This window comes from Spermophilus citellus (genome assembly GCF_964194105.1).
Source record: "Spermophilus citellus genome assembly, chromosome: 13".
Taxonomy (NCBI): domain Eukaryota; kingdom Metazoa; phylum Chordata; class Mammalia; order Rodentia; family Sciuridae; genus Spermophilus; species Spermophilus citellus.
Genome location: NC_138193.1, coordinates 1,966,923 through 1,988,142, shown reverse-complemented (window position 1 = coordinate 1,988,142; position 21,220 = coordinate 1,966,923). Strand labels below are relative to the sequence as shown.

Sequence of the window (21,220 nt, the reverse complement as noted above, 5' to 3'; positions counted from 1 at the left end):
TAATTTAGACACAGTGAGGGTGTGAATGAGCTGAGTTATGAAGCAGCCTCCTGAGTGCCAGCCACAGTCCTCCCTCTGTGGCCTATCTGGTTCCGGTTGAATTCGTCAATTTCAGCTGCCAATCATCTTTTTATAAAAACTATCATTTTGGGGGAAAATTCTGGTTTTTTTCCCCCTCAATTTTAAGAGGCAATTTTTTTTACCATTATTAAAATGCACTTTTTTATATTTTAATGTGTCTGAGGTTAGGATTATCTTACAGGCAGCATGTATTTTAATTTGGTCGGATTTATCTCTTCTTCTCTGAGGAGTTGTTATTAAACGAGTTGTGGATCTTACAGCCAATGATATCTCTGAATTAAGGAAATATGGTAATTGTTTCTTACCTCGCTGCAGGCTGCCTGGTGCAGTGAACTGTACAAAGAGCTAATCGTTTGTTCCGCAAGCAATTTTCCATAAATCACTTATCACCTCATATTTTTTCTACATGTTTTTTGAAACTCTAGAAATTCTTGTAGTTTGTTCTGAGAGTAATTTTGCCATAAATTTGGAAGACATTCTTATTAAGAACATGAAGAAAAGAGTTATTTTCATTTTCCATTAAACAACTCATTTTCAGCTTTTAAATTTTCAAATAACAAACTCAAGTTTCAAAGATATAATAGAGACCCTCAGATTTTGTGCCTTTGTTTTTCTCCATGACCTTCATTGCCATGATTTCTTTTAAGCTGAGTTGCCTTTTCTCAGCTCACAAAATGGAACATGGTAAGTCTATGATTATAAAAAATTCTATTTCTATATCTATTCTGATTTGTCCTTTGATCTTACTTATTTCTTCCTAGTCATAATTCACATCTAAATTCTTGTTTCTCTGCTTTTTTCATCATTAATTTTTATAATTACAAGACCCACAAAAATAAGCAAGTATCATGGTTATGGACAACCAGATCATTTCTGTTCACTCATCCAGTTAAATTATTTACCTACAGAAGGTACCCTGTGAAAAACTCCATCCATCTTACCTGGGAGTTAATGATGCGCACAGTGGTTTTATTTCCAACATCTCTCTCATAACCACGTGTAGGAGCAGAATTAAATCTCAAAACTGCATCATGAGAATCTAAGGGTACATAAATAACAAGCTTACTTTTTCTTTCTATAGAATACATTATCTTAAAAAATATACTATCTAGGGAAAATATTTAAATAAATCTTTCCATACCTGAAACTAATCAGACACCACTAGTAAAATTAACATATCCATACACATATTTCTCAGATAATTGATGGCTGATTTATGATGTCATCTTGACTAGGGAGATCAACATGGAAATATACATGCCATCACACACTGCATCATGGCATGTGAGTCAATAATGGATCATGTATAAAACAGAGGTCCCATGCAGATTAGGTTGCCTGGTGACATTTGTGACTATCTTAGTTTATGTAAGTATATTCTATGATGTTCACACAATGTTGAAATTGCCTAATGAAGCGTTTTTTTTTTCTGAGTGTATCCCCGTTAAGCGACATGTGACACGTTAAGTGACATGTGTGTGTGTGTGTGTGTGTGTGTGTGTGTGTACCTCAATTACAGGTGATCCTGTTATATTCAATGCTTGTTTTCTTTTCACATTCTTTACAAGTGATGCACTTTATGCAGCCATTCCCCCAAAGGTTCCAAGCCATTTGGAAGATGGATCTACAGGAGCAGGTAAAGATGTTAGCTTCGAAGGCACAGGCTGCTCAGGGTCTGCTGGTCCTGGGCTTCTTACTACCTGTGGAACCCTGAAGTTGGTTATGGTGATAAAGAACTGCATCTAATGCTACTGCCTTCACAAAGATCAAGTGCACCTCTCCCAGGGTGAAAGCCGCAGCATCCAATTCTACCTTGCTACCTTTTGGTAAAGGTTTCTGCTTAAAAGAAAACCAACCCTGATTTCCATGCAGCCTTCATACTGGAAGGCTGCTGAAGTCAAGAAGACCCATGTGAGAGCAACCTGAGTCTTCTGTGTTCTCAAAGCCATGGCTTGACTGTGCAGCCCTGGAAAGACCAATGTCACCACTGGCCAGCCTCCTTATTCTCTGAAATGGGACACTGTGGACCACCATGCTTGCCCTTAAACATCAGTCTCCATCACCCTTCATTCAACCTGGCAGCCAGACTCTCTGTTAAGTTCTCTGAATTTTGGGCAAAGAGTTGCTGGATGAAAATAAGACTCCCAAATCATGGAGGCTTGAGAGGGAGGCACAGAGGAAGAGGGGAGGACAGAGGGGCTCATCTAACTAAGGGGGGAAATGGGGAATACCCCTCACTTAAGGCAGGCTATGGACACATGCATCTCTAAAAATTCCCCAAACCAGAGCATGTGAGCAATAATGGAATTTCTGAGGGCTGCTGTAGCTTCAACCCTCCCATGCAATTTCCAAGTTTAGCTTGCAGCAAATGACATTGCCTGTTTGTGAGAGTGAGAGGTGGGGACATGTATTTCTGTATGTTCAAGCGCCTTGTGGACATGAGGGCATGGCATTTACTGTGACGACACCCCACCCAGAAACGGAGGCAGCTGGCCCCCTTTGCTTGGATTATGCTCTGCTCTTCTTGGACATGTTCCTCTTCCTTGAAGAGCAGAAACTACCAGAGATGCTCCCATTAAAACAAGGCTATAGTAGGTGCCTTTATTAGCAAGTCCTGAATGCAAAAGAATTGGGATTCCAGTTTTGAGTACCAAGATTACAACAGGGAATGCATAAAGGACACCTGGTTATGCCATTTTAAAAAGCCTCCAGTATTATTTTAGGGGAAAATTTGCAAGAGTCAACATGTGTGACCTGCAGGACAATTCTGTTAGTAAGCTGTAAAGTGGCCATATGGCCCACAATGCCTGAAATGTTTACTATCTGACTCCTTAGAAAAAAAATAAAGCTTATTCATCTCTGGAACTGAGGGAATCTGTGTTTTGTATAAATGATGTCAAAAAATCAGAACACTTCCAATTAAAATTTAATTTTTTCCTTACAATTTTAAGTGCTTGTTGATATTTTCCTGTTCTGAATTGCTTCCTTATTTTTACTAAATGATGTATTGGCATAGAAAACCAAATGATACTTTAGCCAGAAAAAATGAATGGACTCAAAGCAGTCGAACTCACATTTTAGTATCAGTACCTCTTAAAGAAAATTATTTGTAACCTATTTTCTGTGTAAGAAAGTAGAACAGAAAATTCTAAGTGTCTATTAGTTTATATTAAAATAATTTTTTAAACAAAATAACTATTTTTTGAATAAAATTAGTGAGAAGACTGACAATATTTTGAATGTTTTAAAACCTTCATTGTCTGGCTTTTAGAAGAGACAATCTCTTTCAATATGTTGTTTTAGCCACAGTATATAAAGACTTAGAGACATTATTGAAGAAGGGAAGGCTATTTTAAGAATCCTTCCAGAGAACTGCAGATATTCTTCTTTAAAACTTCATCAGAACTTCACAAGTGCTGATTTGTTAATGGTTGGTTACAGTGTGGAAACTGAAACACATCAATGAGTTGTTTTTTTTTCCTAATAAATTCATGACTCCAGAATTAGTTATGTCTGCCTCCTCCAACCCGGCAGTCTTCACAGGAAGCCTCTCAGAACAAGTGTGTTTTTAAGATAGGCTTCCAAAAATCTACTTTTAAAGAATTCAAATAGGTGCAAATCCAAGAGTCAAATAAATTCTGACACATTATAATCCATCAGTCTATTTATTCTTGAGGGGGTCCTTTATTCACACATGACTTTGTTATATCATGTAACGATCATCTGAAAACTCTCTGCTAAAAAAGTCAGGCAGATCTTCCAAATATTGATGCATTTTATTATAAAGTATCAAAAAATCACATTGATTAACCACTATGGATCTCATTAGTTTTCAAGTATTGTTGAAACATGAGTTGAAAGCTTAAATTCTATCATCTGCAACAAATATTGTCCATTATTTTTCCTAAAGGTGACAGTCTCCCTTAATTCCTTTTTGAGAAAATATCTGTCAAATATCCAAGTATGAATGATTAAAGTATGTCTGTCAGTAATTTTTTTTAACTACACACTGTATTTCATGTGGCTAGTTCAGCTCAACACGATACCACAGTGCCTTTGCATATCACTGATATGCAGAAGTGTTTTCTTTTGCTTCCCACTTGGTTACACAGGATCTGAAAAATGAAGGCACTCAAAAGTTGAGATTTCACAAAATCAACTATTTTGATTTCTTCATTGAGGCCAACCATAAATGAAACTTGCACTTGACAATGATACCTAAAAAAAAAAAAAAAAAAAAAGGTCTGATGATGACTATTGTTGGGTGCTACTACCTCAATTTGTACTAAAAAGCCAGTAGTTTTATCCATCATTACCTTTGCTTGGTCCATGCAAATATCAAAGTTATATAATATTTTTAACTTCTGGACCACTAAAAGGACCCTGGGGACCCTACGTGGGTCTTAAAAAAATGTTTATCAATCTATAACTGAGGGAATCTATGCTTTGTATAAAGGATGCCAAAATATCTGAACATTTCCAATTAAAATTGAATTCCAAGATGGAATTGTTAGAAGTGATGATCTATGGTACTTCCTTGAGAAGGTAGAAAATAAGAGGGGACGCCAGATAGTGAGGAGCCCCGTGGGGACAGGCCAGGGAGGGAGTGTGACTCAAACACTCTCAGACCACAGCTCTCCCAGGAATCCAGGCTGCCCACCCCTCTACACAGCCTCCATCTCAAAGTCAGATGAGCAACCCCAGGGTCCCAAGTGGTGGGTGTTTTTCAAATGTATTGAGCAGTAATTCCACATTAATCATGACACCCTTGAACACCTCCCAGCATGTCACTGCCCATCGATGGTCCTATGTGGAGCTGTGTTCCGAGCCTTCCAACAGCTTCACAAGGCAGAGGCCGAGCTGATGGAGCTGGTGCTGAAGCTGGTGGAAGCTGTCAGTGAGCAGGACTAGATGGGCATGATGGAGGAAGAGCCAGGAGGGTCTCCTCACATAGGCCTGGCTGTACACTGCCTCGGTGATGTTCGTGAAGCACCTAAGAACCTAAGCTGTCCATTCAGATTTTAAAAAGAAGAAATAGACCAGACGGCAGGCACAAGGGCAATAGAGTAAAGCTTCATTTCTAGAGAAGGCATTTCCAGGCCCAAGCAGTGCTGTGTTGATGTTAAGAACAGGGCCTGGCCAAGTGCATACGCTGAAAGAGTATGGTTGCCAGGCCAGGAGACCACCAGCACCAAGTCACTCCCTTTCCCTGGCCCGTGCTCTGCATCCTCCCCTCTTCCTCCTGACCCACCGACCAGAAAGTAAAAACTTGAAATAATGAGAGAGAACAAGTCTTCAGTCACTGGGAAATGGCCTGCCAGAGACTGGGGCTAAGGCCTGATTCATCTCCTGATTCGCACTGCCCTGGTCTCTCGTCTGGCAGGATCCCCTCATCTCTTACTTTCCTTGTGCCATCAAATCCAGGATGTAGGTTGATTTTTCTTGTTATGGTTGGGATAACCGTCTCCTAAAGGCCCATGTGCTAAAGGCGTTGTCCCCAGCTGTGATGGCTTGGATGTGGGGTATCTTCCAAAAGAACGTCTGTGAGGCAGGAACATTCAGAGGTGAAATGACTAGATTATGAGAGTTGTAACTTAATACTGGATTAATCCACCGATGTGGATTGCCTGGGTGGTACTATGGGCAGCAGAGGTAGTCACTGGGGTGTGCCATTGGGGTCTAAATATTGTCCCTGGTGAGCAGAGCGCTCTCTACTTTCTGGCTGCCATGTCCAGAGCTGCTTTCCTCTACCACGTTCTTCTGTCATGATGTTCTGCCTCACCTTGGGCCCAGAGATACGAAGCTGGCCAACCGAGGACCGGACCTCTGAAACCATGAGTCCAAATACACTTTTCCTCTTCTAATTGTTCTTGTCGGGCCTTTTGGTCTCAGCAACGCAAACATTGACCAAAACACCAGGCTTTAGGGAAGTGCAGGAAAGTTTGGGCTTAGTAAAAGGAGTTAGGTCACTGGGAGGCTGCTCTACTCTCCCATCTCTCTCTGCTCTCTGGCTGCCCTGAGGTGAGCACCCTCCAGCACTCCCCTCCCCCGTGACATGCTGCTTCATAAAAGACCCAAAAGCAACGGGGCCAACTGACCATGGGCCCCAATAAGACTTTACTGCTTTTAAGTGTTTTTCTCAGGTATTTGTCACAGGGACAGAAATCTGACATGCTCTAATAAAGTGAGCATACACCCTCTGCTTCCCTGTTGGAATGACCTCACTGCCTGCCTGGTGTACAGGGTGAGGGCTGAAGCTCCTATCATCCACATGGAGGTCTGACTCCAGGCTCTGCCCACGTGATCTAGGTACCCCCATTTCCTTATCAGTCAGGTGGGATTAACTGCATCTACCTATTACTTAGAGTTGTAAGGATTCTCATGGTCAACAGAGAAAAAGCATTAGAATGGGTCCTTGTTCCTAGTGAACAATCTCAAGTGGCACCTATGACTGAATCTTCAGCCCAGATTTGCCTCTCTGGGGCATTTCTTCTTACCATCGTCTCTCAGCACACCCAGCCCTCAGGCCTCAGGGTGGGTTAGGACTCCACTATCATTTCTAGCCTCCTGATCGACTTATCTCCCTGTCCTTCTATTCCCAGAATGTTGGAATTGTCTAGGTACAGTCTAGACTTCTCCGATAGAGAATTCAAGGGCTGAGTCTGTGCCTTTCATCTGTGTCTAGCAGAGGACCTGGCAGAGATTTGGTGGGTCAATCGATAACTAATGCTTGCTGAATGATGCTGTGAAGTGTCTTCTGGAAGTTAACACGACAGACCACATTCCAAACTCTACCCTCCACACACCCCCATCTCTTCCCTCCCATTTCCCACCCACCTGCCATTAGTATTCAACATTCAAATATGCAGACCTTGGTCTGCCACATCAAGGCCATTTCTGCTCATCCAGAATAGACCTGTCCTCTGTAGTCTGTCCCACAACAGTCCTAGTGGTGACGTCACTGATATGTAGGAGTGACCAAGACCATCTCATGACTCTAGGAGAGAATGTTCCCTGTTTCCAGAACAGCGGATGTTTCTTTTCTCTAGGATGTTCAAAGTGGACCTGTTTACAACTGCTACCTCTCCCTCTAAGCAAAAACAGTCACTAGGGTCTAAGCGTGTGGAGGACAGGACTGTACTGGCCATGGAACAAACACCAGGGGAAGCCCAAGGGCAGCCAATCAGCAGACCCCAGGTGTAACTGGAAGGATGGAAGGAGCGGTTGGTTGAGTACTGGGGTCCTCAGCCTGGAGGGGCCCTGGGGCTACCTAACACAGAGTTCTCTGACTACTCTCCAGCTCTGCTTTCAATTTTTCATCAGATCATGCAGAAGACTTTAGTGAGTCTTTTGATTTTTACTTAGCCAATTCACAAGTAATGACTGAGGGGCCAACCTGAGTTTAGCAACAGCATGCCCCAATTATTCCCAGGTGGCAGAAGGAATGTGCTATGTGAATTTGGCTTATCATGAGAGACATTTATGAGTATATGCATTTTTCAGTGAAACCTTCAGGTGAGCAGGTAGGAGAGAGGTCAGCACCTGGCAGATACAGCTCATACGCTGGCTGAGATACCAACTCATAAGGATGAAAGACTTTGTTTTTCCAAAATAGAGTGGCACTCTGATTTCTTGTCCTAAAATGTATAGGTACAAAATCTGAGTCAAAGGAACCTAGATAAAATAAGAAAGACAATTTAAAAAAAAATTTCCGGGCATGTTCTTCATTTGTGATTTTACAATTCTAATCATAAAGCTGCCTCTAAGAGCGCACAACATAAATTAAAATTTGAATGCTGGAAACTAACAAATATGTAACTCCAGCATCTCATGTTTTTCAGAAACACGGATTTCCCAATGTCTTTCATCTTCTCTTTCAAATTCTGAATAGAGTTTAAGAGGCCCTGGTCAGGAATATTTATGCAGAAATAAAGAGCAAGGGAATTCTCTCTGGCATGCGGGAGCAATCCAAATACTAAGTATTTACGATGCAGAGGTGTTTAAAACAAAGCAAAACCAGAAGCAAGTTACTGCCTGCTTCAAAGCATAATACTTAAATTCCTCCTCTACATTATTAATATTGGTCCTCGGAAATGAGAAAGAACTGTGGTGTTATTCCACCCCAGGGGCCTCTAAACCAGTGCTGTTTCTTAATAAATTGCAGGCTGCTCTGCTCTGGCTTTGGCTACAAGCTTATGTGACACATGGACAGTGTTGTTATGAGCCTGCTGGAATAGACCAGGGACCCAAGACCACAAGCCCATATTTGTTGTCTTGGGTGTATTTTTTAACTTAAAAAACAAAAAATTTCCCACTGAGCCTCACTCCCAAGGACTTCTGAGCTGAGGTCTGGGTTTCTAAGCCTTCCTACAGTGGCATCGCTTATCTAAGATAGCTCTGCAATACCAGTCACTCTTCAAGGACACAGAACAACTGAGGGACCTGCTTCAGATGAAGCCAGGAAACCACTATTATTTCTTTGTAATGAGGGAGCCACGCCCTCTGAATGTCACTTGCAGACAAGTTATGATCCAAGACCAACTGCAGTGAGAATGCATCAGATGTGGTTGTTTCACATCTGGACTTGAGGGTGAGCCACACTGGCCTCCTGTACCTAGTACAGAGCCACACATTCAGGAGGGGCAAAACAGACGTCTATTAAATGAATAAAATCACCTAAAGGGCCAAGCTGCTGGCTTACTGGTGCGGCAATAGAATTAGCCTGACCCAGAGAGAGAAGTCTGGGGAGCAAAGGGATCCAGAATTGCTGAGGGAGACGGGGTACCAGTATGAGAAAAGAACAGATCTCTGGCAAGAAGGGTTGGGAGAGACTGGGAAGGTGGGGAAATGAATGCAGCCCAGAGCAAATGGAGAATTCTGAGGCCATCCAGTCCCAGCCTACGCAGTGTAGAGCCTAGACTCTGTGGGAGGAGAGGTACTTCAGCCCTACCCTACTTTCTGCAACCAAGAGATATACAAGCACCAATATTTTATGTGAAGACTGATAGGGAGGGAGGCTGCTTAATGATGCGTCAACTTGGCTAGGCGACCATGCTGCTGGTTTGGTGAAACAGCAGTGTACATATCACTGTGAAGGTACTTTCTAGATGTGATTAACTTTTCAATCAGTACACTTTGAGGGAAGCAGATCACTCTCCCCAGTAGATGGGCCTTATATAATCAGTTGAAGGCGTGAAGGTCAAAAGTGGAGACCAAAGAAGTCCTGAGGGATGACTTCTGCCTCGAGAATACAACACAGAAACCCTGTCTCAGTGTCCCGCCGGTCGGCAGGCCCTGTGGACCTCAAATTGTCCAGCAGTGAGAAGGGACACAGGGCACCCGAGGGTTGCCTTCCATCCCCACTGGCACTGGCTATAGGAGGAACATCTTTCCGGCTCCCCAGGGGTCCTGCTCTAGAGGAGCTCTGCTGGACCAGTCGGTCCCCACCAGGGAAAACCCTTTGTAGGCTCTTCAGCTAACCTGGGAAACATCCAGTGCACACCCGCAGCCTTTCCCACCCGTCAGAGCCCGGAGGTGCGCACCCCGAGAACCAGACCCCGTTCCCCACCGGCTCCAGATGGGCATCCCCACGGGGAGACCCACCTATTTCCTCCCCCAAAGAGGAGTTGAGGATGGCGCCCGCGGACATGACCACGGCACAGCTGTGCAGGCCGCGGGGGTGCAGCTGGCCCAGGGGCACCGCGGGCACCAGCTGCCGCCAGCCCAGGGCCGAGAAGGGCGCCTCGGTGCCGTCCAGGGTCCGCAGGCGCGCGCCGCGGAGCTCGCACAGCAGCTGGGCCCTGCTCCGCCGCGCCTCCCGCCGCCCGCGGAAGCGCACGCCGTGCTTGTTGGCCTTCAGGTACTCCCGCATGGCCTTCTGCAGGCGCGGGTTCAGCATCTTGGAGGAGACGGTCCCCTTCCAAAGCCGGTACAGGAAAGCCCTGGACATGGAGGCGTACGGCCTGTCGGCCTCCTCGCGCTCCGCCCACGTCTGGCTTTTCCCCGGCCTCCGGTGCCTCTTCTTCCGAGGGCTCCTCTGGACGGCTCCAGCCCACAAAGCTGCCTCCTGCTGCGACGACTCCCCGGGGGAGGGGAGTCCCCAGGTCCCCTGAGTGTGGCTGGGCCACCCTGGCTGACCCGCAGCAAAAAAGTAGTCGTCATCCTCCGGATAGAAAGCACTTTGAGATTTCCTCCCCACCTGCGATGAGAAGAGCTCTTCATTTTCAAACCCATCTTGGGCCTGAGCCCATTTCTGCGCGTCCATTGGACCTGTGTGAAAGGAGCCAGCAGGGGGTCCACCTGGCAGCACCTGGTTTGCATCCCAACTCCTGGGCGAGGAGGGCTCGTGCATGGCCCCCATGATCACCCGCTGCTTGCCCTGGATGGGCAGCAGCCCTCGGGTCTCCAGGAAGGGGAAGGTGCTGGGCACTGGCTCAGCAGGGTTGCTGTCGGTGAAGTAGATGAAAATCACCAAAAAGAGTAGCCCCCACGCAAATATTCCAAAGAGCATTCGTTGTCGCCATTGCTTCAAGTGTGGTTTCATGGCAGATCTCTGGGGTCAGCACCTCGGTGTTCAGAAGCACTGGGACGTGGGAAGAGCCTGAAACACAGCCAGGAGCTACAGTCAGTCAGTGTGGGGCTGGTGACAAACTAACCTGGGCATTGTTGTTGACAGGGAGGGGGGCTGACAGGGCATCAGAAATCAGAATCATTTGGGAGCTTCACTAAATCCAGGGGTTCTGTCTATCCCTGACTTGCCTCACCACCTCAGTCTAGAACCCTGGGCCATCCCAGGTGTCTCAGGGATGCATTTGGCTCCTCACCACAGTCGGATACTCCAGCAAAATGCCCCTGCATCTGAGTTTATAGAATCCCAATTTTGTGGAGCTAGGCAGAAGAGTGAAGTATCGTTTCCCTGTTGTATCTGCCTATCAGTCTGCTAAAGGCTCAAGCACATATATTGTACACCAGGTATGCTGAGCATTTCTAAGGGGTGACAACTATATTTGATTACTCACAGTCTCCTGGACCTAGAAGGCTGCCTGGAACGGACCATGTATGGCACTAAATAAGGAAATGCCTCAGTGACCCTGGTGGCTCTGGATGAATGTCACGCCAGAGTATGTTGATTTCAACAGTGTCCCCAGATAACATCCTCCTACTTCTACAGCAAGTCAGAATCACCAATGCCAAGCAGCGAACGTTGAAGAAATACCAGCAGTTAGCTTGATTTGTGTTGGGCTCTGTACTTAGCATCTGTCCTGGATGATCTCATTTGGTCTTTTTAATACCTAGTAAGTTAGGAAATATTGCCATATCCATGTACTAAATGACAAAGCTAAGGCTCAGCAAGGCTAAGCAACTCTCAAAACCACAGAGATAGCCCACAGCAGATATTACATACCCATCTGGTTGATGTAAGGTTCACACTTTTAACTCTGAATTCTGACTCCATCTGCTCATACCAACTGAAGTTATATTTTCTAAATTAGGCTCCTCAAACTATCTGTGGTAAAGGATCATTTTCCCCCCAAATTGTCACTGTCTGGTATATTTATATTTCTTTCCATGCCTGAATGTCATGGCAAAGTCTAATATCTGTCCAAATTTCTAAGTGCTTACTCACCAGTTCTGTATACATCACTTTGGCAACTGGTAATGAGCAGTTTGCTAATGTGCAGTCTGGGGCTACTCTTAGAGTGGCAACTTCTACATTACCTGCCTAACTCAGGAGACAGTGATTCAAGCTGTAATGCGCAGTGTGAAGATCTAGAAGTTGTTTCCAGTATTTCAAGATATCTAATAGAATTGGAAAAAATTACCTTTAATAACAATTGCTCTGCTCACATTGCAGTTGTGTGCATTGCAATAAACTCTGACACTAGCATTCTGAAGTCCCCAGAGTTCAGTCATACACAAGACTGTCCTCACTTTGGATGCCAGCTGTGTTACCCACACTTCTTGTGTTTCAGCTACCAATCTGGAGTTACCCATCAAATCTGGTACTCTATTAGAAAGACTAACTGAAGTCAGGCAAGTGCTGTACTTATGGTTATAGTTTTATCATACAGATACATATAGGGTGATACCTGGAGGGAATTCAAAGTTTCCAAACCCTCTCCTGTGGAATCTGCGTGTTTCCTTCCTGGCACATTGAAATGTTCACCAACCGGAAAGCTCCACTAAGCCTTGGTTCCAGAGCTTTTAATTGAGGTTTTATTACATGAGCATAACAGATTGAATTGTTGGCCATGTGACTGAACTCAATCTCCAGCACCCCTCTTCTTCTTGAGATTCCCAAATTCCCAACTTTGTAATGATGTTTCAGGTGATCCGTCCCCATCGGGATGCTATGTGAATTACCTCCTATTGCTTAGGAAAATTCAAGTTTCAGAAGCTCCAGGGCAGGAACCCAGGGAAAAAGCCAAATTCTTTGTCACCAATTCTGCAGTCCTTCCTTTAAAAGGCTGTCTTTCTGCTTCTGGTTGGGAATTATCATTTCCTAATTTCCCTGCACTGAGGAACAGTGCTCAGTGGGCAATTTCAGAGTGGGAAACAGAAGTTCCTTATTTCAGCATTAGCTTGAGAGAATATTTTAAAAATACACAGACAAAGGTGAGGTGTGTGCTGAGTGGAGGGGTGTGCAGGAAGGAAAATGAAGCCTTCAGCTATTGGGAAAGAGACACTTCTGGCTGCAGGGCCAGGGCCTCCCTCCCCCAAAGATGAAGTAATGTCTCCTTTAGGGGTGTCAGGAAGCTGCAGTGAACCTGCTAAATTCCACAAAAAGTTTCAGATGATCAGATACAGAGTTCATTATGTGAAAACACCTAGCTCTGAGCTGCAGACATGGGAAGCCTTGCTTGTCAAGAGGGATGATGGCAGACATGATAGTGAGGGAGAACAGGAGGATCTGGGACATACAAAAAGAGAAGGACAGGACTCCATGACAGTTTGTTCTCTCTGCCTGGAAGTGGGAAGAGGTGGGATCCAAGCAGCCCTCGGAGCTCCACAACGGCATGAGGATCCCAATGCAAAAGGCTGCTGCTTCCCCAGGTAAGACACATGTGGCTCCCACAGTAATTATAGAAAGGAGTGGGTTTGCTGCTTTCATTCATGATTGGACTTCAACTTTTAATAATCTAAAAGCCTTTGCTGCAACTTCTGTAGCTTCAAACCTTCTGTTGCTAATTAAGAGAACATTCTCCAAAATGATTAAATCTCAAGTACTCTGCTAGCAAAATGCTACAGAAATCACTCTAAGTATCATGGGTCTCCGCCATCAGCATTATTTGTAACAAATCCAGGGTAGAGAGGTAGGAGACGTCATCAATGTGAAAACTATGCATCGTGCTTTTCCTTGAAAGAAAAACACAGCCGAATAGAAAGAAAGGGAGGTTTGGCTAAGCAATAGAAAGCATATTTCCCCCTAATACAGTGCATCTGAAATATCGTAATGACATAGCTCAAACAAAGTCGTCTGTTAGACTCACTGCTATGTGCCATCATTAGTTGGTGTGAAATAAATGGCATCAGGGACGTGTTAGAGGCCCATCAGGCCAATCATCTGTCCCCAGACGCCGATGGAAAAGTGCTCCCTAATCAGACCTTCATGTGTGCTTTGTCGATGGTGGTTTAAGTGACTCAGGCTGCGGACTTGTTGCCAGTTTTCCCCTGGGAAGAGCTCTGGCAGGATTATGCACAGATCAGATGCGGTGTGGCTTTCTCTTCCTTCCCACAGCAATTCTGACGTGATTACCTGGCAGTGGGAAGGTTTGGATTCCCAGTGGATGTTCTCAGCCTGTTGGCACTACTTTTTCCCATTCCCACTCTTTCTCCTACTTCTGTTCTCTTTCTCGCCAACCCTCTAGGAAACTTCTATTTTTGCAGGCCAAATCAAAAAGTGCCCCCACTGCTGCAAATTATTTTAACTGTTCTGCTTGCCTAGGAAGGTTGGTGGGTGCCCGTATCTTCCATACTAATTCCCAAACAAAGGAGTGAGTGGCATTCCCTCATGGATACTCAGGACTAGTACAAAAGAGTGTTTACATGCTCCTTCCAATTGTTCTGAAAGAAATCACATTTTCCAAAAGGCATAATTTATCACAAGTTGTCAGATGAAATTATGAAATGTAAACACTGCCGCAGACAAACATTACAATGCAGCTTAGGTTAATGCTGCTAACTTCTTATTTTGTTCAAGGGCAGAGAGAGGTTAATTCTAGGCCTTTCTGCTTTAATGATGTCCCTCTCAAGCCCTGCGGTTGACAAGTTTTATCGCCAGTTTTCTTGAATGGATTCTTTTTTTTTTTTAAACACACTTTGATGTGTCTGCTATACACGCCAGCTTGCCAGGTTTTTCTGTGGCTCTGAGAAACACCAGTGTTTGTGTGAGTGTGTGTGTGTGTGTGTGTGTGTGTGTGTGTGTGTGAGAGAGAGAGAGAGAGAGGGAGATGTCTGCACTACTCTTAAAGCTAAGTTTTTATTTTAATGTTGAAATAATAAAGATTTAGTGTGTGAGCTATAGTGAGACATTCTTGTAGCTTAATAGCCTTCGGGAGTCATTTTCTTTCGAGAATCATTTTTCTAAAATTAGCTCTTGTCACATATCTGAGAAAACGCTCAGTCTGTGAGAGGAAGATCCTCCCCCGCTGGAATTCTATCTCATCACAACCTCGCGGTCCCCTTTTACAATGGACTCTTTCCTTTTTCCATTTTTCATAAAGAAGAACATTTTCATGCTGCTAAAGGCAGAACGCTAAGTCGAGTCCACTCCCTCATTCATTCTGCTTAGTCCCATTCCATTCTTAAGCTAATGTCCAGCAGAGGAGAAAGCAAAGGTCAGCCGGGTCAGCAGGGCACTGTGGTGGTGGGACCCCAGGCTCCTTCTCTCGGGAGCAGGGTTTGTCAGGCCTTTGTCCCAGGAAAGGCAGTCCCACGGCAACTGGGGCCTCCTCTTTGTGACCCAGGGCTGGGTGACTCCAAATGGATGTGGCTTCCATGATCTGTGTGCTAGGAAGAGTTCTACTAGGACTGACAGACTCGAAGGACCTGGCTTGGCAAAGGCGTAGGTTTAAAACACTGGGACCAGGGCTTCAGATACGTGAGCTGGCTACAACAGAGATGCCTGCGGGCTCCTGAGCCACCAAAGTAAGTTGGGCTGTAGAAAGGTTCCAATCAGTATTTCTGAAATAAGTGAAATAGATGATGAAAAGTAATGCAATAAACTGGGGAGTGTATGGCTCTGGGACTTCCTACACGTGGACTCCTGTTTGGGTTGGGAGGGAGGCTGTGTCTAGTCTGCTGTTCTTCTCAGCCTGGCAGGAGGGTTTGGGCATCTCTAGGTACAGTTAGGTCATTGAAAGTGGGATGGCAGGCTTGCTGGATGGCTAGGTTTGTATTCTCAACAGCAGCCACCGTACTAGTCAGGGGGCTGTGGAGTGAACTAGCAGCAGTGATCAGAGGCTGCCATTTACCAAATGCCCAATGTGTGCCAGGTTTATACCAAGCGCCTCACAAGCTTTGTCACGTTTTAGTTCATTTCAGTTTAGTTTACAATAAGCTCTTTAGTAAACATCACCGTTGCCATCTAGCATACAAAAAAACTGAAGCTCCAAAAGTTCTTTCTTTCCTGGTTATTTTGTCCAAAGCTACTTTTTTTTCATTGTCATGGCTAGGTACAGCAACCATCAACTTTATATCTATATGTGTGTGTGTGTGTGTGTGTGTGTGTGTGTGTGTGTGTGTGTATCTATATCTATATCTATATAAAATACTGGGGATTTAACTTTAATTCAGGAGTGTTTTATCACTGAGCCACATCTTTTTTTGTTTTTATTTTGAGACAGGGTCTCACTCAGTTGTTTAGGGCCTTGATAAGTGGCTGAGGCTGGCCGATAAATTGTGATCCTCCTGCCTTAGTCTCTGAATTGCTGGGATTATAGGCACGTACCACATTTCGTGGCTCAACTTTACAATTTTAATGAGTTCTTTTCCTTTCTGCCATGAACTACCCAGACCAGTTCATCCCCTCACATCCACCCTGGACATCCCTGTTCTTATTTGCTGAATAAGTAATAAGTAATTGGTTTTCCCAGTGAGGCTCCGGCTCCAGGCTCCATGTTCTGGCATTCACTGGAGATACCTTAAGTCTTGGGACACCCCCCAAGTGGCCTTTGCCTGATCACAATGGGTTGCCAATCCACACACATTTCCAGAGAGGCTGCAGGCTTCAAAGCCTATGATCACTGCACTGTGCCAGCCAGGAAGGAAGGCAGGCAACGCGATTCATTCACTGCATTGTTATTGAGTTTCAGGACTACTGAATGTATGCAGGAGAAATAAGCAATGCAGAAGTGCTTTGATGAAGAGGAAGTCTAGAGTCGGATAAGGATGCATCACTATGGAAGAGGGATTGGTTATTTCAAGCCAGTGCAACACCTGGGCCAAATGTTCCTGGGTTGAGTATGTACACAGGCACGGATGTAGTAGGCTCAGGTTGGACAAGGGTGGGCTGCTCTTATAGGATGATGACATGGTCTTTCTGGGTTCAAATAATTTCCACGGTATGGGTTTTTTTGCTCAAGAGGCAGGGCAGATGGGAAATGGTTTAAAAGGCAAAGACTCACACATGTGAGTCACTCTGGGCAGCATTCCGAAGGGGGAAGGGGGGTGGAAACGATTCCAGACGTCTATCATTGGTTGTGCAAAGACAACACAAGCTGCCTACCAGCCAGGGTCTGCTGGCTTCCTGCGACAGCATTCATCTGCTTTGGACATGGTGTCCTATTTGTGTTTCGATAATTAGCATTCAAATATTTACACTTCATACCAATGTTGTGCCCAGACTCAGGGCTGGAGTGACGTGTTTGCTTTGGCCCTCAGATGGAATTGTCAAGAAGATGGGAAGGTGCAGAACTGCCCTTGAGTCTTGAAAGGTCAGCTTGGATTCTTGAAAGACAAGTGGGCTTTGGGGTCAAAGTACTGGTGGCTCTGACAAGGGGACTTCTGTGCCAGCAGAGGCCACCATTTAAAGAAGCCATGGAGGATCCTCGCCCAGATGGGGCTTCACCATGGGCTGGCCCTGGGTGGGCATGGGATGGTGAAGGAATGCTGGCTCCATTCCAGCAGCGAGTCAGGGCTGCGGGGCTTTGGTGTTGCAGAGTGATCCAGATGACAATGACCGTCAGGAGGAGCAAAGGCAGAGGAGCAAAAGCGCTAGGAAGCCTAGTGGTCACACAGGGTGCTGCGTGGATAAGCCCTTGGAGCCTCAGTTTCATCATCAAATGTTGAGTCATAACAGTGTTTCAATCATCACGGCTTTATGAATTGAAGGAGTAATGAAAAGTGGGACATGGTTAGCTCCACCTGAGGTGAGAACTCAGTTGATATCATTTTTCAGTCCAGGTTCTGCAATTTTGTAAAAGTAGAAAAAGTAGCGTCACAAGCATGGACTTCACTGTGTTTGCTTTGGTGCCATGTGCATACACTTGAAGTTCTACCACTAAGCATCTATCCTTTTAAATGACCCTAAATGGACATGTCCCAGTTTAGATAAACACTAGTGCCTGACTCAAGCTAATAAACACTAAATTAATCTAAGTAAAGACATCTCTCTGGTATTTCAGTCCTAAAAATTAAACCTGCCCTAGACTGCATGGCTGATAAGTGTCTTCTAATGGATTTATTGTGCTAATCAGCTTATTATAATTCAAGCCGCTATAATTCAACAAATAAATTTTAAGCCAAAGGTAAGGTTGGATATATATCACATGATGCTTTAGGGGTGGGGAACTGATTGAGATTGGGGGGAAATTAAGGTTGAAATGTTTGAGCCACAAAGGCATGAACAAAAAGGATACTGTAGATCTGATTACAAAAATTTCTCTCAGAGAAGAAAAGTGGGCTTAGGGAAATCTTTTCAGGAGACTTCAAAGACCCCACATGGGGCATCTGTTTCTAATGCTGGAAAAAGTTTCATGTGGAAAGAGATGCATAAAACTAAATAAATTTAAAAAGAAAACAAAAGCTAAGTGTCTTAGCTCCATATCCTTGAGCTAATTTTAGAAATAATCCTGAGGGGAAAATAGAAGCTGAAAAAGCAAACACACAAATTTGGGCCATAGTAGAAACTTACCTAGTAGCTACCTCTGAGGAAGGAGTAAAAAGATTTTGATGGGTGGGAGGGAAGCAGGATGCATGCATCCGTGCAAAAGTATTTCTTTTCTTATAAAGAAAGGATCTGGGTTGGTTCCATAGCTTAGCTCTGATGAATTGAGCTGCTGTAAACATCGATGTGGCTGCATCACTATAGTATGCTGATTTTAAGTTTTTTGGGTTTAAACCAATCAGGGGAATAACTGGGTCAAATGGTGGTTCCATTCCAAGTTTCCTGAGGAATCTCCATATTGCTTTCCATAGTGGTTGCACCAATTTTCAGTTCCACCAGCAATGTATGAGTTTACCTTTTCCCCCACACCCTCACCAACATTATTACTTGTTTTCTTGATAACTGACATTCTGACTGGTATGGAACCAACAGATGGTGGATTCTCAATTCTCTAGATGCCCTTCAATGGATGGATAAAGAAAATGAGGTATATATGTACAATGGAATATTACTCATCCATAAAGAAGAATGAAATTATGGCATTTACCTGTAAGTAGATGGAACTGGAGACTGTCATCCTAAATGAAATAAGCCAATCCCCCCCAAAAAAGGCCAAATATTGTCTCTGATATGTGGATGCTGACAATTAAGGGAGTGGGGAAGGGAGAATAGAAGTTCACTGGATTAGACAAAGAGGAAGGAAGAGAAGAGATGGGGGATGGGAATAGGAAAGACAGTAGAACAAATCAGACGTAACTTTTCTGTGTTCATATATGAACACATGACCAGTGTAACTCCACATTAGGTATACCCACACAAATGGGATCCTAATTAAAATGGGTTGTACTCCGTGTATGTATAATATGTCATAATACACTCTACTGTCATGTACATCTAAAAAGAACAGATTTTAAAAAAGGAAAACAAATGAAAGGATCTAAAGTAAATATGAAAAAAATATTAATAGGCCCTAAATCTAGGTATATAAACTTCTTTATTATACTAGTTTCACTGTTTTACTGCATACTTAAGATATTTGACAAAACTTGAAAAAGTGAAATTGTAAGAAAAGTTGTAAAAAGTTATAAAAATAAGAAAGCATTAATTGATAATCATTAATTCTGTATTTATCTATTTCCAAAGTCCCTTAAGTTACAACTCCTGTTGATCGAGTAAAGTGAGACATAAGGTGAACATATTATTTAGTTAAAGCTTTCATGGGATAACATTATTAGCCAAGAAAATAACTTTATAGCCCCATTACTGAAAGCAGAGAAAAACCGATCTTATGGGGCACGAGGCTCCAGACCCTGGCTCTCCTGATCCATGTGAACTTGGGCAAGTTTCTGTACTCTGACCTCAGCTTCATCTTCTGTCAAATGAAGAACATCCCCACCTCATAGAGTTGTTACAGAAAAACCTGCACTTTTTTTATTTTAATTTTTCTTCCTACTTAACATGATAGTATACATATTTATAAAGTACAGTGTGACCTTTTACTACAATCTGTGCTGATCACATCAGGGAATTAGCATTTCCATCACTTTACCAATTCTCTAGGTTTGGAGCCTTTGGAGCTACTCTCTTCTAGCTCTTCATGTGACATATAATAGGTTATTGTGAACGATGGTCCCTCTCCTGGGCTGTAGAGCAGTAGAACTTATTACTCCTAACTCTAAGTTGGTACCTGTATCTAACGGCCTCTGTACCCCCTGCTCCCTTCTCTAGTAATCACTGTTCCACTCTCTTCTGCTCTGAGATCAACTTCAATATATAAGAGAGAACATGGGGCGTTTGTCTTCTGTGTCTATTAATGACGATTTTGCAGAACATGACAGGATTTCATTCTTTTCTATAGCTCAAGAATATTGCATTGTGTATATGCATATATATATATATATATATATATATATACCACATTTTTTGTTACAAAAGAAAAAGTTTACTCTGCAATACTTTATCATAATGAATTCGTAAAAATAAATTTATAAACATTTTAATGATCAGAAATTAGATATAAAAACTAAACATTTGTAAGTTGTATTTAATATGAGCAAAGACTGGCAACTGAGAAGTGGTTCACTTGTGACTGGTCATTGTCTTTATCCATTCATCCTTCAGTAGATACCTTAGTTGATTCCATAACTTGGCTACTGTGAACAGGACTGCATAAGCATGGGAGTGCAAGTATCTGTTTCTTATGCTGACTACAAATTTTAAATAGGAAAATGCAAATAGAGTACCTACTGTCACTACCACAGACACTAAGTACCTAAGCATACCACCTACGCTAAGCGTTCACAGGTGCCATCTGGAATCCAGCTGCTGAGGACAATGGGTCTTTCCTGGTACTCCTGTTTCCAATGTTGAGGGACAAGTACGAATAGCACCCCGGCCTCTTTTCCCACTCCTTAATCTTTTGCACAGAAAAGGAATCCACAGTCTACTGAGAAATACTGATCATGGTATGACTCTCTCTAGCCCTAAACTGTCCTTCAAATGGCTTGGCTCAAGGTCTAGACTGGGGTATACAGCGGGAAGAAAAGCAATGGCAATCCAATCTGTTCCTCACACCTAGGCCACATGCGTTGCATGGCTTCCTCAGTGGTGCACAGGGTAGCTTGACCTCCATCTGTCTGACATCTGCCCCAGCTAAGATGGTGAGCAGTTATTATTAGTCTTCCTTAAATCCTATCCTCAGAACTAGAGTTGAGGGCCTTTTAAGACAGTAGAACAAGTCAGACTTAGGTCACAGTGAAGCTGCCTTGGAAGCCTCACTTGTTAATATGCAGTGGAGCTCGGAGGGTACCTGGTGTCATTTTAGTAGACAGGAGGAGGACAGTGATGGAGTTTGCGCTCTTCACCTCCCATGTTTTTGAAAACAGTCAAGGAAAAAAAAACCTTAGAACATTTTAAATTTGTTTTCATGATATGAGGAATAGTCAATATCTGGATTTAATAATTATGTCACAGTGACCTTAGTCAGGGTTTTGGTTCATAAAATAAATATGAATGAAAGATGACCCTGGAATA

The 21,220-nt window shown here is 43.7% G+C and overlaps 1 protein-coding gene across 1 annotated transcript in view; it reads right to left on the bottom strand.

Annotated features, from left to right (window-relative positions):
- ST6GAL2 (ST6 beta-galactoside alpha-2,6-sialyltransferase 2) overlaps nucleotides 1–21,220 on the bottom strand; it is a gene marked incomplete at its 3' end in the record, with an annotated part of 73,639 nt that overhangs the window by 17,360 nt on the left and 35,059 nt on the right. The window contains exons 2-3 of the mRNA XM_081265482.1: nucleotides 9,685–10,681; nucleotides 1,023–1,120 (exon numbers count right to left, since the gene is read on the bottom strand). Of these exons, the coding sequence (XP_081121608.1) occupies nucleotides 1,023–1,120; nucleotides 9,685–10,624 (1,038 nt within the window). The 5' untranslated portion in view covers nucleotides 10,625–10,681. The remainder of the gene's footprint in view (nucleotides 1–1,022; nucleotides 1,121–9,684; nucleotides 10,682–21,220) is intronic.